The 16,079-nt window shown below is 38.6% G+C and overlaps 1 protein-coding gene across 1 annotated transcript in view; it reads left to right on the top strand.

Annotated features, from left to right (window-relative positions):
- Positions 1-16,079, top strand: part of NT5DC3 (5'-nucleotidase domain containing 3) — a 32,662-nt gene that overhangs the window by 13,054 nt on the left and 3,529 nt on the right. The window contains exons 3-15 of the mRNA XM_008636370.2: positions 2,414-2,424; positions 2,608-2,793; positions 5,699-5,773; positions 6,198-6,253; positions 8,419-8,509; positions 10,213-10,350; positions 11,672-11,732; positions 11,966-12,068; positions 12,220-12,321; positions 13,319-13,400; positions 13,740-13,826; positions 14,998-15,138; positions 15,488-15,552. Coding sequence (XP_008634592.1) covers positions 2,626-2,793; positions 5,699-5,773; positions 6,198-6,253; positions 8,419-8,509; positions 10,213-10,350; positions 11,672-11,732; positions 11,966-12,068; positions 12,220-12,321; positions 13,319-13,400; positions 13,740-13,826; positions 14,998-15,138; positions 15,488-15,552 — 1,169 coding nt within the window. The 5' untranslated portion in view covers positions 2,414-2,424; positions 2,608-2,625. The remainder of the gene's footprint in view (positions 1-2,413; positions 2,425-2,607; positions 2,794-5,698; positions 5,774-6,197; positions 6,254-8,418; positions 8,510-10,212; positions 10,351-11,671; positions 11,733-11,965; positions 12,069-12,219; positions 12,322-13,318; positions 13,401-13,739; positions 13,827-14,997; positions 15,139-15,487; positions 15,553-16,079) is intronic.

Raw genomic sequence — 16,079 nt, 5'->3', positions numbered from 1 at the left:
ACACGGGCTGTGGGGGCGGCTGCCCCTTCATCCTCCCCTGGCAGGGAGGGCTGAGCCCGTCACACCATCGCCCGTCCGGGGCCGCGGCTGTTCGGAGCGCCTTTCGTACAGCGCAGCTTGGGCCGGGAAAGGTGGAGGCGTGTTGTGTGGAAAAGCAATGTAGAAAGAATATCGAGAAGTTGGTCATCTCTTTGATGACTTTTATATATATACACAACTATTCTGAAATAGGCTGCTCTTCCAAAACGTTAAATTGCTGTGGAGTTTTCGACGACTCTTTTAATTCTGCCTGTGGTTCTATTCTAACACTGTGTGAGGGATTATAAAATGCTCACGGTACATACATGACCTTAGGAAGCCCTGCTCTTCAGCCTAGCCAGGCAAAAAGCTAGGGGAGAAACGCTTTCTTGCTTCTGCCCTTGCTCCGGTGGGAGGAGTATTACCAAGATAATATTTGTTTGAGTATGTGGTCTTTTCTGAGAGCTGAAAGAAAAAGAGGCAGTGTGCTCCACAATACCAAGTGGAGGGCATGTCCTGTAGTGGCAATGGATGGTGCTTTATATTGCATGTTTTGCCTTTAAAAAAAGAAATTATTGTGTTATCCTCACTTAGGAGTCTTGAATGCGAACTAGGACTTCACACTGCTGGGTGCAAACAAAGCATTTATGAATGTAAAATAGCGTCAGCATTTTAGAAGTGAAATTAAAAGCTATGTTAGTGATTTCAAGAGAGGTCTGTGGGCTTTGGAGGGTGAGATAAGGGATAGGAAGAAGGGAAGTGCCTTTTATTTTGATTCTATTTTTTCTTTTCCTGTTTTTGGAATTAACTTTTTCTTGTTCAAACCCACACCCAAATAATACTTAAGTGCTGAGGTAGGGTAATGTTGTGAGAAAATAAGTTGGTCAGTGGGTGTGAATTGGTGAAAGATGAGGCAACTGCTTCTAGAATATTTCAGAGTATTGTATTACAAGCTAAGTTACCCAGTGGCTTCATATATATGATATTTCAGTTAGTTACAGCGTTTAGATGACAAAGGTCTCCTGTTTTTTGACCCAAGATTTATAGCACTTGTGATGCTGTCTACTGGCCAGAATGTCTAATAGCCAACTGTTTATACTGTCTGTTTTCAGCCAGCAACTAGTCAAGCTTTTTTTCAGCTGAAGTATCTTTTTATCTATATATAGCTACATAAATATCTTTATTTTTAAAACAAGTGTTGACTCACCAATCTGCACAATTGACATTTGAAAAAATACTTTATAATACAGAAATAGGTGTTGTAACGTGATTTTGGAAGCTCTTTAAAAAGTGTGCTTATGGCTTCAAGTAAATTGAATGTTCCATGGCCCTTTCTATGGAGTAGGAGTATTTGCCTTAACCATAGCAGGTCAAATTGCATTTGATTTGATTGCTGGGCTTTATTTGAAGTTTGGAATTAAACTCAGTGAATTTGCTTTTCTTCCTCTCTTGAAAATTAAAAGATTTGGGTGTCTGCATCTGAAGTCTGCACACCGACCTGCCTTGTTGAGATGTTTTCAATGATGGAGCATGTAGGGATCTGTCCTCAGAGCTGAAGGTGTTGAGAGAAGCTTCAGCAATTCCTTTTAGACCTATATGGAAAGTAACCAAACAAAGCATATTCCCTTTAAACTCACCTTTTCAAACACAGATTTAAGATGAATGATCCCCTTTTTTTCCACTAGTAGAGCAGTCTGGAGTATAAAGACTGTATATGAGACGGGAAGGAAGGAAAACATGCTTATGTTTTATGCTGCCAGGAGAGTAGCATTTAACCTCCTAATGTTGATTTTTCAAGTTTTGTAAACAAGGAATATAAACACTCTCAGTGTTTAGTACTGACATTGGTGTTGGTCCTAAAGTTACCTAATATATTACGGTTTTAACTTCTCAGTGTACTTTTCCATCAAATATCAACAGAAACATACCCTTAAAAATGGAAGTGGTTTACACACTCTGTGTGTATGCAGAGAATAAGCAGAATATTTTTGGTTTTCTGATTTTCTAGGAATTTAATAAGCACAGCAATGTGTATGTGACAGTTATATACACAGTCACATAAAGTTTACTTGTGTGAGTTGAAATTGAGTAGTGTGGTAACCTTAAAATGGTTAAAAAAAATTTAAAGCAATATCAAATTAAAACAATGTCAGTTCTGCTTCAGGGGCAGGAGCTGGACCAAGTAATGGGAGGAGAAGACAAGGCTCCTAGAGTAGTAGTAATAATAATGTAATAATATTCTTCAACTCCAAATTAATTTTCAAAAGCATTAATAAATGTGTTAACGCAGTTAGCAAAAAATTATGTCTGGTGTTCTCTGATAAGCAAGATGCCAAAATGCATCTTCTCTTCAAACTTGGACTGCAGAGAATAGTGTGCTTTGAATAAAAACTATGGATCACCAAGACAAGTTAGGGACAGCATGTTCAATAGCATTATATTCTTAAGGATTAGCTGGTTAGTGTGAATTAATTTGATAGTTTCCATCATCATTTAGCAGTACTTAGCAATTGCTAATGGATTTCTATGTCTTTATTTAAATAAAACTGCAAGGCTGATGTAACTTCTTTTTCCTCTCCCCTGTTCACAGAGTTGGTTCCTTCAATTATGAGTAACATGCTGAATCCAGATGCTATTTTTTCAAACAATGAAATGAGCCTGTCAGACATTGAGATTTATGGGTTCGATTATGACTACACATTGGTCTTTTATTCTAAACACCTGCACACTCTCATATTCAATGCTGCTCGAGATCTTCTTATTAATGAGCATCGGGTAAGTAAAATTAATGTAATAACAATAAATGTATGATTGAAGAGTATAATAAATCATTTTTGACTGAGAGGCATAAATCATCTTTTCATGCCTCAGTCCTAGCTTGGCTCCCTTATAGCACATTTTGTACAACAGCTACACATGCACAGCAGAAGCCCTGTTTTATTCTCAGCTGCAGTTTTGAGCAGAGAGCAGTCTGTTAAGGAATACAGTTATATTTGTTTTATCTCTTAATGGGGGCATGAGGTTTGTTGTTTGTTCCTGAATGTCACTTATTGGAGTCACATTAATAAATAAGCTTAAAAGTTACCATCACTGTGTTTTATCCCTTGCTGTGAGTGCAGCAATTAATTTCCCTATGAAATATTTTTAGCTGGACTTCTCAACAGGGCTTTGATTGCACTGAGTGCTTGCGAGGTGCTCTGTGCGTGTACCTGGCATTTCGGCTGCCTTGGCTGAAGGGGCAGTGTGTGCAGGAATCAGAGCCTGGATACAAGGAAGTGTTCAGCTCAGAGCACTGCCCTGTTGCCTCTCCAAGCAGTGTTCTTGCATCGGTGACCAGTTGACATCCAGGAAGTTTGGAGCTGGTTGTTGTCAAGTTTGGGGATGGGAGAAGTTCCCATGTGTCAGGAAGTGGAGATAGGTGACTTTGGAAACTGAAGGTATGCTGGGAGAATGACTGGAAAAAGCCCCATGTGAACTAGAAGCAGCAAAATTAATTAAACTGTAGGACTTGCAGGAGAGCAAAAGACAAAAAGTCCATGGAGTATCTTAATGAAACTGCTTGTGTATTTTTATGCAACCTAAATCCGAATGCGTGGTGTAATTCTACTTTCGTATTTGAATCTAAAGGTTAGGAGCTATATATAAACACCTATAAATATCCTTGGAAGAACAAACAAAACTTCATGGGTGTCACAAGCATACACAGCTTTATCTCCCTGCAATTTTGGCATGTCTTGATAGCAATTTCTGTGGAATGTGTAAATATACTTTATTAAAGCTACGTGGTTCTTGGAAAAACCCATGCTACTGTAGGAGTCAAGATTAATTCTTGTAGACAAAAATTCTAACCATGTTCTGCTTTTACTATTTGAATGGATTTGGGTAGCAATAGCTTTCCAGTTTGTCTCAGTTAAAATTTCCTGACTTCTACTAAACAAAGCTGTAATTAATTTTTGAGACAGCTTATTGAAATACATTGTCTCCTTTTGGAATTTAGAGGGACAGCAGTTTTTATTGGTGCTATCTCTGTGGCTGCTTGTATTGTTAATATTTTTTTGCCTTTACCATTAGAACAAAACCCTCTAGACAGTGTCCATTATGACTGTCACAGTCAACCTAAAAGATGGCCAATTTTGCAGTGTGAGGTAATACATCAAAAATTGCAAAATGCAGTGTAGGAAGCAAGGAATTGTCCAAGAGAATAAACATGAGTTTAATGCTAATCACGAAGCTGGCAGCAGGTGTTCTATGTAAGCTCTTGCTCCTGGGTTTATTTCTTTCCTGATGCACAGGCCTTGTGCCTTTTTATCAGGACTTCTGTTTCAGTCCAGTTATGCTTATCCCTACCAAAATTGGGGTAAGCAAACAGTACCATTTTCATCATTTCTTTGTTTGGTTTGCAAGGAAGCTTTGATTTGTGTGCCAGGGTAAGCTCAATCTTTTCTTTGCGTGCACTGACGTGTATCTGGAAAGACAACTTTCTAGTAGAATAAATTAAAGTAGCAAGTCAAGTGTGCGGAAATTTGATAAAGGCAGAAATAAATCTCATTGTATCTGCTTGATGTGGTTGCTTTGGGGCACGTGCAGTGCATAGTAGTTTTCAGTTGATCACATTCTCTATCATTCCCTGACGATTTCCCTTCTGTCTCTGCTTCATGTTCCCTGACCAAACCCACACCTCTTCCAACCTGTCTGTAGGCTTTTGATGCTGTTTTTCTTTCAGATCAGTAGCCTGCCCCACATCTTCTGGAAGTGGTGGTAGGGATGATAGGACTGTTTTCTTTAACTGCAGATGCCTGTACTCAGTACAAATGCAATCTACAGCAGTTGCAGAGCAAGTCCTCGTCAGCAAGATAAGAACTTTGGGGGGAAATTGCAGTTTATTTCTTGTAAAAGTAGCTAGAGTCTCTGTTGAAGCTGCATAATGCACTTTTTCCCTGAAGGCTTGTAAATTAGCCATATATGTATGGAGAGTGTTGTAGAGAATGTCAGGTTCTAAGGCTGATGTAACCTGTGGGAAGAAAATGAAGGATTGCCTTCCAGTGGCTTAATCAAAGAAATGATAGTTTTCTCAGGCCTTATTGAAGCCACTGAAGCATTTCACCCTTTAAAAACAAGTGGACAAAACCCTTAGCCCAAGAAATGCACCTAATATTTCTTTTCATGGCAACCTGTGCTTAAAGGAGGACAAAATTAGAGCGGACTGAAAATGGGCTTGTACTAAAAAATGTTAGACTACAGCTCACAATGTATAATGGTGTGAGCTACCTACATTATATATAAAGAACCTGAGGGAAGAGTGCATGACAGACATTTAGTTCAAATGCATCTCTAAAGAAAATTTTTTTTACTGTATTAAGAATGTATTAATAATATATTAAATTGACTTTTTTGAACAAGAGGCTAATGTTCAAAGGTAATCACTACAGAGTACCTGGATGTTCAGGTTCCAGGATGGACTTAAATTTAAAACAATGACCTTGGATTTTGGAAAAATGTTTGACTTGTCTTGCACTGTGTACATATGTTCCTGCAAATCTCACCAGCCTATGAAAAATTCTCTTAAATGATTAGAGCAAATGAGAAGCATAGGAAACTTAGACTTTTAAAATTTTGCAGAAACAATTTTTATTCATTTTGATTATGGTTTTCAAATCAAATCATTGCTCTCTTTTCTTAGTATCCTGCAGAAATAAGAAAATATGATTATGATCCCAATTTTGCCATCCGAGGCCTTCATTATGATGTGCACCGGGTATGTATAAACAACTTTGTGATGAGTTATGTACTGTGGAGAACATGGCCAAAGAAAATAAATAGAGCTTTTAAGCCTTCTAACTTTTCACTCTGCATTGATGTGTAAGGATTTTGTTTCATGTTTCTGTCTTTAATAGCAAGCTTTATTATTATTATTAATGATTGTTTTTTAAATGGCTCTTAAGTAGGAAATATTTTGGGCATTTTGTTCTCATGGTGGGTGGGGAAGGGTGCAACAGGATAAACCTAGGTAAAAGTCATTGATAAAAGTATTTTCAAGCTGTGAAGAAAGTTGAAGGGAGAGTGCTCAGGTGTTCTTGAGACAGAAAGGTTGTAGATAAAATTGCTTTGATTCTTGTAATTTCATGTCAAATAGTTGATGTGATAAAAATTGTTACTTTCTTTTTTTTCTGACCTGCAAGGCATTATTAATGAAGATTGATGCTTTTCATTATATTCAGCTGGGAACAGTTTACAGGTAGGTAAAGTTACTTTCTCTCTATAATAACCGTACATGCTCTATTTTTTGAGTCTTTTATAACTGCATTTATTAGTGTACAGCTTGGATTCTTACCAGGAGCTGTGCCCTGATGAGCACAGGCACGAATGAGCATTGCAACCTTGCTGGAAGGGGTTTTCTTTGCACCTCTCTGTGTACACACAGACGCGTACACATCTACTGCCTGACCCAGCACAGCTGATTGCCCAGTTCAGCCCTGGGAGAATTGGCAAGCTGGTTGGTCACATAGTGCTGACTCACTTTGTTTCCGGCTGTTAAATTGTGCTGAAAGACATCTAAAAATACCCTGATGACTTCTCTGCTGTTGCTTTCTATGTAAATAATTGTCACAGAGTGCCTGTTAGCATGACTTTGGTGTGGTTGTGGAGACACTTGAGAGGTCCTGCTGTGTTTGCACAGAGCTTTTAAGTTTGGACACATCAACCAAATCAAACTTGCACCACACTCGGTACCAGATTTTAAGTTAAACCAGAAGCCAGAGCACCTTTATAAAGTCATTGGACAAAAAGACTTTTACCCAAGTTTATTCTGTTGCACTCTTAGCTGTTTTCCACCACCCACCATGAGGACAAAATACCCAAGTTTGGGTCCAAAAGGTGGTGTGACCTGGAAATGATGGTTTGCACCACCTTCATGCTGTTTCCCCAAACACCTGTACAGGGATGAGGGGAGGAAAAGAGAAGCTGAAGACTCTGAGGGTTGATGTCAAGATGATGTGTGGTTATACAGCTGCACGGTGAACTGTGTCAGGACTGTGAGTCTTGTGGTAAAAGTAATCTACAGCTTTGCCTAGGCAGTCATCTCTTCACTGTGGTTTTCACTTGTCTGTTGTGCTCTGTTGATTTGTGCTTAAGTAGCTCCTGATGCTCAAGTGCTTTCTCCAGCAGTATTCAAATACCACTTGGCATAGCTGTGTGCAGACTAGAAGGTACCTTCTCAAATCTGGTGGTGTTACTTGGGATCTGGTTTACATTTTGGTTGCATTTGTGTTTGCTGCTGTGGAGGGGGTGATGCTGAACTCTGTATGTTACAAAACACAAGTATTATCTGCCCTGTTTGTGCACAAGAGTGACTTGAATGCTGGAGTCCTGCCAGCAACAGCTCAGAGTTGTGTACCAGTTGGTGTGGGGGCAGAAGTGCAGTAAAGGAGCTGGTTAGTGTGGGACTCTGCCACCACAGAAGCCCTGAGGAAGTTCATGTTTCATGCCTTTCCACTGCAAAGCTGGTGTGGACTCTAAGCACTGAAAGCACTAGGCTTGTGAATCAATTTATTTTTTAATGCCTGGCAATGCTTCTTGGTCAGACCACAGAAAGGGAGGCACTGAAATAATGGTATGTTTTACAAGGCTGCAAAACACCATAAGTAGGCTTGGAAAAAAGAGACCAGCTGATCTGGTTTTCATAAGTGTTTTTTTTAATCTCAAGTAAAATCTCAACATTTCTGTGGCCTCTTGTGAAGATGTTTGCATGCCTGCGGTCTTTGAGATGCTTTAGGGCAAGATGCTTGATACTGTAAACATTCATGATCAAACCAAAGCCTTTAATCTCTTAATAGTTGATAAACTCTTCTTTCCCATTTGTTGTTATATTTTAATGTTTTAATTATTTATCAGCTATCCTTCAAGTAATTTTCAGTTTTGAGAAACTGAACTCTTCATACAGTTTAAAAGAAATTCTTATTTAGTTAAGGGTTGTGTATATTTTTCACTCCCTTAAATCTTCAAGGTCATGCTGCAGAATAATCTGGTTTAAACACTATCATATCATCAAAGCTGTATAAAAGAAAAGGCAGAGTGAGGAATTACTTTGTGTTAAGAAACTGGAAGTTCCAACCACTTCTTAAAAAACCCCTTGAGGCATAGGTTTAATGGAGACTAATAAGCTCTTTTCCCATAAGAAAGTAGAAATGACTTAAAATTGGAATGTGTTCTGCGTGCATGAGCCTGTTAAAATGTTACTTGTTTGGTAAGGAAAGATGCTGTTTTAACTTAAAAACAAAAGTGTTTGTGTTATATTATTATTGTTTTAATAAGATCCAGATCTAAGTGTTATTCTCTCAGAGTTCGGTGATTACTTGAAAATTTTACTCTGACTTTTGAGCTAAAGCTAGTGTTGTTTTCCAGAGGCCTCAGTGTTGTCCCAGATGAAGAAGTCATTGCAATGTATGATGGTTCCCATGTCCCTTTAGAACAAATGAGTGACTTTTATGGAAAGGTAAAACCACAAAATGGTTTTTAAAATCGGTTGGGGGTTTTTTGTTTGTTTGTTTTTATTTTTTCGTTTTGTGGGGCTTTTTTTTGTTTGATTTGGGTTTTTTTTTTGGCATGAGGATAGTGGTGTTTAAATTTTGTTCTCATTATAACTACCAGTTACATTTTCTCAATATATCATTGACTTCAGTTCAGTGCTGTATGTGAAGTTTGCCCTCGAAAGTGACAAATAACTTTTCTTTCTCCTGCTCACTGTAGTTTCTTCTCTGACTGTTGCCTTACCAAGTCATACAGACAGAGTGGTGGAACACAGAAAATCAAGTGACTTGCTCAGTGTTGCAGAGACAATCTGATAAAGGCTGGGAAATGAACCATATCTGGTTCATGTACTTTACTTTTTCCTGGTAGTCTGATGGCTTAGGTGGTGTAGCAGCAAGAAAATGCATGGAGGCAACTCCTGCATGCAACTGGCAGAGTGACAGTAAGAGGATTTGACAAAAGATGAGTGATAGAAGATGAAACTTCTAAGTTAGGTCTTGAACTTTGTCAAGAGAGTTGGTTTTTCCCTCTGGTGGGTTGCTTCCTCTTTCCCAAATGAAGAATGAAGCTGACTTTTTGCTAAAAAGCCAAGTTTATTTCACTCCTTTTGTGTACAGATGTTAATTCCATGTCGACATGAAAAGCCCGTCTTTGTGATGTGGAGTGTTTTATTGTTCTTGTACTTGTTCTTTTAAGGAGCTGAATTTAGAATTCCTGAATCTAGTCTCTGCAGCAGTTGTGAATATCACTCTGGTGTTCCCAGATGCCTTGGTCTGTTTAGGTCTAGACTTTCTTTGATCTTGGAAAGGACAGTGGCAGGACAAGAGGCAAGGGACACAGACTTGAAACACAGGAGGTTTCCTCTGAACATCAGGAAATGCTTCCTTTGCTGTGAGGCTGACCTGGCACTGGCACAGGCTGGTTTCCCAGGGAGGTTGTGGAGTCTCTGTGGTTGGATACAGAAGCCATCTGGACAAGGTCCTGGGCAGGTGGCCCTGCTTGAGCAGGGGGTTTGGACAACATGACCTCCAGCAGGGCCTTGCAACCTCTGCTCTGTGTTACTCTGATCCCAAGCTGCTTGTTTTACCTCCCTACTTATTGAGAGGTATTTGGGCTGTATTTGCTGTTATATAATGAGATTCTCTACTTCTGTGAAACATAACTATTGTTACAGCTTTTGCAGAATAGAAATTTCTTCCTCTGTTATTGCACTGGTTGTTGTAGATCCTTACAACTTTTTATGGTCTCATTTCAAGGAGGTAAATTGTTTTGCAATCCTCATTACTATTCCACTTTACTTAAAAAACCACCAAACTAATAAGAGAACCTCCATCCCTCATCCATCAGTGCCTCTTGTTTTTGGAGGTACAGACTTCTAGTGAAGGCCTTCTCTTGACTTTTAGCTGAGCACTGTCTTGTTTTTATGAATTAAAATACTGCTCTTAAGAGTAATGAGTTGGATTTATTTGAAGAATCGATCACAACACTTTTTTTGGAGGTACTTTATTGAAGGTCTTAGTTGAAAAAGAATCTGTAGCAATGTGAACAGGGATGGCAAAAGCTGAGTATCTGCAACTAAGCTGAAGTGTTTATACTGAACAAATGAAACTGTTCTAATCTGAGAAATGCCTGATTTGTTTTTCTTTCCTTTTCTTCCCACCACTGTAGAGCTCACAAGGAAATACAATGAAGCAATTCATGGATATATTTTCCTTGCCAGAAATGACACTCCTTTCCTGTGTGAATGAATACTTTCTGAAAAACAACATAGACTATGAACCTGTTCATCTGTACAAAGATGTCAAGGTAGGTGTCAAGTCTTGAAGATCTAGATTAACTTGTATATTTGTGTGTCTTCTCTGTGAACACTTCAGGAAGCTTCTACCCATTGTGTTAGCCTCAGTGAAATACCTCACCTTAGGTTTTGTATGGAGTAATTATGGATATACAGCCATAAAAACATGAGTAAAATAAGGTAGAGCTTGGAAAAGAATCAATTGAAATATGTTTGAAAGCTGACGTTCTAGGGCTGTTGCTCTTTTGGTAGGTTTGAGGGGTGAATAGGGGGAAAGTTAAGAAGATCTTCTAAGGCAATAAAAGTTCTTTTGTTGTTGAACATATTTTTTTGCACTATCAGGAATTTAACAAGCTATAGGGAATGTAAGAGGCTATAGGGAATTCCCATTTGGAGCTTTCAGTTTTACTGCATCTTGGCTAGCGTACAATCATTTGCTATCTTGGGCTTTTGGACTATCTATTTTGCCTGTTTACCTCTCTTCCTCCTCCAGAAAAACTCTAGCACTAGTCTGGAATAATTTTACCCTCTTGATTCCTCAGGATGTGTCCTGCAGAGGAGTTAATTTTATGTTATGGTTATGTAACATAGAGAAGGCCAGTTCTTGTTGTTTCTGCTGAAGTGTGTATAGAAATTTCTGCACTATTCAGTATTAGAAGCATTTTGGAAACCCTGTAGTGGTATTTTTTGAGGACATACCCCATGTAAGTACCAAAATGGCACTACCACTGTTCTAAACAAAGCTGGCTGGTGCAGAGCTGGCTGAGGAGAGCTATTAAATGCGTCCAGAGCGCCTTATAAATACTTTGTTCAAGCATTCAGCTTCTTTCATCTGTGTGTAAATTTCTTATGTAAATAATCAGGGCATTTGTGAGTGATTGTAATCTAAAATCTGTCAGATGTACAACTTTTTTTTTTTTTTTTTTTTTTTTTTTTTTTTTTTTTTTGCAAGGGGAAAGGAATGTGTTCTGCTCCAAAGGTCACTGGAAATCTGTGATGACTCTGCTTCTGCAGAGGGCTTTCACCCCACTTCACCCTTCTGAGCAACCTCTCACAGTTATGTAAAACAGCCCCTTTGCTGTACAGTTTTGTACTTCCCAAAATGAAGTTAATTTCTTGGAGGACAGGCTTACTCTTTGTCTAGTGGTGACATCACACACATCCATCTATCTATCTATCTATCTATCTATTTAACATTACATTACATGGCATTTCTGTAAAATTGGAAGTGTTAAGAAAGGAGTTGTTTTAAAAACAAGTAACTATTGCTATGCAGTGAGCATGGATGTTACACTTGAAAAGATTCTTTGCTGCTCATTGCTTTCCTTACAGGATTCAATCAGAGATGTTCATATCAAAGGAATAATGTACAGAGCAATTGAAGCAGATATTGGTAAGTACTAATGGTATAATCTATCAAAGCTTTTCTTACTGATAGTATATGATTTTTCTGGCTTCTTTATTTAAAGATTACAAATTGTAAATTTTTAAATCTTGAAAGAGTTATTCCCACTTGTTAAAGGTGCCTTAAAGTATAACCCTGTGTTCTGAACCCTCGGTTGAATGCAGACAAAGTTTTTCACAAGAATTTTTCAATTAATGCTGTGTTTTCCCCAATCCTCACAGAGAAATACATCTGCTATGCTGAGCAAACTCGTGCAGTGTTAGCAAAGCTGGCTGATCATGGCAAGAAGATGTTTCTCATCACAAACAGTCCCAGCAGCTTTGTGTAAGTGAGCAGTTTGTTAAACAGTGTTTGCTGTTTAACTATGCATTCTTTAAGGATGGGGAAGATGAAGTTCTCTAGTGTAACTCATTACATTGCACAGATAACTGCACTCTGCTATGCTTTGTTGTTCATATCCCTCTGTCCTTTTTAGGGACAAAGGCATGAAGTTCATCGTTGGCAAGGACTGGAGGGATCTCTTTGATGTGGTCATTGTGCAGGCTGAAAAACCAAACTTTTTCAATGATAAACGAAGGTGGGTGTGTAGTCAGTAAAGAATGATTCAAGCAGCTCTTCCATATAAGGCTATAGAGTGTTATGAAATATTTTCATTTGGCTGCAATGTAAAATGAAATCATATTTGGTGAAATCCTATGTAAGGTCATTACAAAATGCAGTGACACCTAATGCTGAAGTCTAAATATTTACCTTTTCTTGCCTAAGAAAGTTTCGGGAGCTGTCACAGGTCTACTGGAGTGACTTAGGGCCACAGAAGCTGTTTTTAACATCTTATTTGCACGTTGATGAAGTGTTCTTCTTTCCTAATAAACCTGAGAAATCTTGATGCCTTTCAAATCAGACCCTTATCTGGAAATTTCTTCTGTTTTTTTTCTTTTTTTTTTTTTTTTTTTTTCATCACACATGATATTTAAAAGGCATCTGTCTGGCTGACAGACTGGAGTATTTGGACTAGTTGTGATTAAGTAAACACATTTCTATTGTGTATGCCCTACTTTTACCCTTGAAAATGACCTATTTCTTTATGTGTGCTTATGATTTGAAAGTGAAATAGAGGGAGGTGGGATTATTTTCCCTTTACTTTTTGCATTTAATTAAAAAAACACTTTGCTTTATGTCTTGGCCGCAGTCCTGTGCTCTCTCATCTTCAGTTGTCCAGATGTACAAAATAAGGGATTGGGGGATTCTTACACATGTTTTTTTTTATGTTCTCTTCTCTCCTCCTTAGTGGCAGACAATTCATGCTGTTTCTTCTGCTCTGCCTCAGGTCCCTGCTTTACTTCTCAGCAGTTGTTCTCAAACTGTATTTATAAATCTCATAGGTGAACTGGAGAGATACATTACTTCTCACTGGTTAAGGTGGAAGTTTTGGAGTTTTGCTTTTTCTCTTACAAAATTCAGATGCTAGAGGGAATTTTCCTTTTGACAGATGAATATTTTTAATGTTAAGACTTTAATTTCCTAAGAAGTGACAGAATTTCTACAGCAACATAACAATTGTATATCTATTCTAGACCATTTCGGAAGGTGAATGAAAGGGGAGTCTTGCTCTGGGACAAGATTCACAAGCTTCAGAAAGGCCAGATTTACAAACAGGTATGCTTTCAACAGACTCCTTCTGTTCCAATTTAATACCTGTTTCCTAGAATCCCAAGCTTCTTTGGATATAAAGGCTTCTAAAATGCAGATGCATTCTTTAAGAGAGTTATTTTAATGTCTGAAGTTGTACAAATTCATTGTCGGTATTGTATGTCCTTGCCTCTTGAAGTGCTACTATCACTGAAATCACCTGTAAAATTTGGGATTTATGGTGTATAAGATGAGGACAAGATTTGTGATATGAAAATATTTTTAGTGGAGTACTAAGTTCCTTTTTTGTGCCTGTGAAGGTGCAGGTCACATGCTGTTACAATGTCCCTGTCATTATTTCTGCAGGGTAACTTGTATGAATTTCTGAAGCTTACTGGCTGGAGGGGCTCTAAGGTTCTCTACTTTGGTGACCACATATACAGTGACTTGGCAGTAAGTAGTTTGCTTTCCCAAAATCAGAGAAAAGATGAGGCTTTTTTAGTTTTCTTCTCTTCCTCCCCAGTTATTCAATGTAACACACTTTCATTTGAGATTTTAAAATACAACAAAATTTGGTAGTTAAGCCATATTGCCTTTTTTTTTTTTTTTTTTCCCAGTGAAGAACACTGGGGGTGTAACATGCCAACCATATTTTCCACCTGACTTGTAGCATTTAAGTTGTTTACTAACTGTGGTCAGGAATGTGTGAGGTGGTATTCCCAATCCAGATACTGATTGTGTCAGGTGTAACAGAGAGTAAACACAGAGATCCAAATGTACAGGATATGCCTGACTTGGATGACAGTGGAATGAACTTCTATTTTGAATGCAGGAGGCAATCTTCCTGTCAGTAATGGTAAACGTTCTTCCCAAGATCTTGCTCTGATTTGAATCCCCACTATCCAGGCATTTTTTTGCCACCTTATGAACAAGTGTTCATAAGGGTGTTACTTTAGGGAAGTGACCACCACTTGGCCCTTTTGTAATTGATTTCACATGAATGCCTGCATGTGACTTTTCCGCTGCCAAGCTCTGGTAACATGTTTCAGCAGCAGCAGATGTTAACATTTTTTCCTCAGTCTGCTTTTAAAAAGAACAGTAACTTTGGGTGCTTCAGAAGATTGAGGGCCAAAAGGAGGATGCAGCTCTGTTCTACTCTGGCACAATGGAGAAGAGACCACAGGTGGCAGCTGCCTTGTGTTGTACCTGTCAGGAGGAGCTTGAATAGCTGGGGCTCCTGGTTGTAGCCTTCTGTCAGCTGGGAGTGTGGGTAAACAGCACAAACCCAGCACACAGCTCCTTCAGGTACTGCTGGCAGCAGCAGAGCTCTCATCTACACAGGAATTTCCTGCTGTTTGGTTTAAACCTAAGGAATTAGTGTTTATTTGCAAGTGCTTGTGTGTTCTTCATCTCTCTCCCTTCAAAAATGTAGGATTTGAAGCTTAATCTGAAATTGAATTCTGTTGGCCATTAGCACAGTCAAGTCCCACTGTTTTATACTTCTGCTTGTACATAAAAACCAGTTAAATTAGTGCCACTTTGGGATAAACAGTAGTCAGATTCTTTTCTTTTAAGTAGTTCTGTTTAAGACTAAGATCTGTATTTTGTAATTCTTGGTGAATAGGACTTGACCCTGAAGCATGGCTGGCGCACTGGTGCGATTATTCCCGAGTTACGATCGGAGATTAAAATCATGAACACAGAGAAGTACATTCAAACCATGACCTGGCTACAAACCTTGACAGGATTATTGGAACACATGCAGGTTTGTTCTGTGTGTGTGTAATCGGCTCTGTTGAGCCCAAGGGATCCAGCCAAGTTTCTAAATGCTGGACATTGATGTTGCAAGTGCTTTCAGTCTCACTGAAGTGTTTGACTGTAGATAAATGCAATTGTTTGTGTGGTTAATTAATAGGAGTTTTCTCAAAATCTTGTCTCCTTTCTCCACTGGTCAGCCTGGATCAATTCCTGCTTTTGGTTGTTTAAAATGGACGTGGATAACTTTGGTATATGGATCTCTGAAGTGTTGCTTGTGTCCTGTTAGCTGATAAGGGTTTGTTAATGGAAAGGCTTATTTATCCTTACTTACAGGTTATCCATACTTTACATTTCAGGTTCACCGTGATCCTGATTCCCAAATGATTTTAGAAGAATGGAAGAAGGAAAGAAAGGAAATGAGGTAAGACACAGGGGAGGAAGAATTTGCAGCCTTCTTTAGTAGCCAAGGGTTCTATACAATATCTTCCACAGGTTTCTTTGGAATTTCTCTCCATCCCTGGTTTATATTCCCTGGTAATTACAGATCTTATAAAACATTTTTAAAGTGATATTCTACGTGTCTCTTGTGCAGCTCTTCTCCCCTCTGACACTTTGTACATACGGACCCTTTTCCCCGTTCCCTGTCTTTAGAACAGATGTAACTTTTGAGTGAAAAGGTAACATCCTATCAAGTCCCATTCCTTCTCATTTTGGTTCTTCTGTCCACGTGTGTTCAGCTGTCACTGTTGATTACACAGCTTCTGCATGAATAAAGAATGTATTTCTTTGTCAAGATGTAGGTCACTTTTCCAGGTTTTTTACTTGATTTCTGCAGATTACATGTGATACATCTTAGAATACATAGAAACTGAGCTCTGCCCTAGACTGGATTTAGCAATGGATTTATCACAAAGATAGGTAATAGGGCTAAAAGTCCTAATAATCTAT

This window comes from Corvus brachyrhynchos, unplaced genomic scaffold, assembly GCF_000691975.1.
Source record: "Corvus brachyrhynchos isolate BGI_N302 unplaced genomic scaffold, ASM69197v1 scaffold56, whole genome shotgun sequence".
NCBI lineage: Eukaryota > Metazoa > Chordata > Aves > Passeriformes > Corvidae > Corvus > Corvus brachyrhynchos.
Note: the sequence above shows the minus strand (reverse complement) of the source record. Positions and strands in the feature narration are given on the sequence as shown.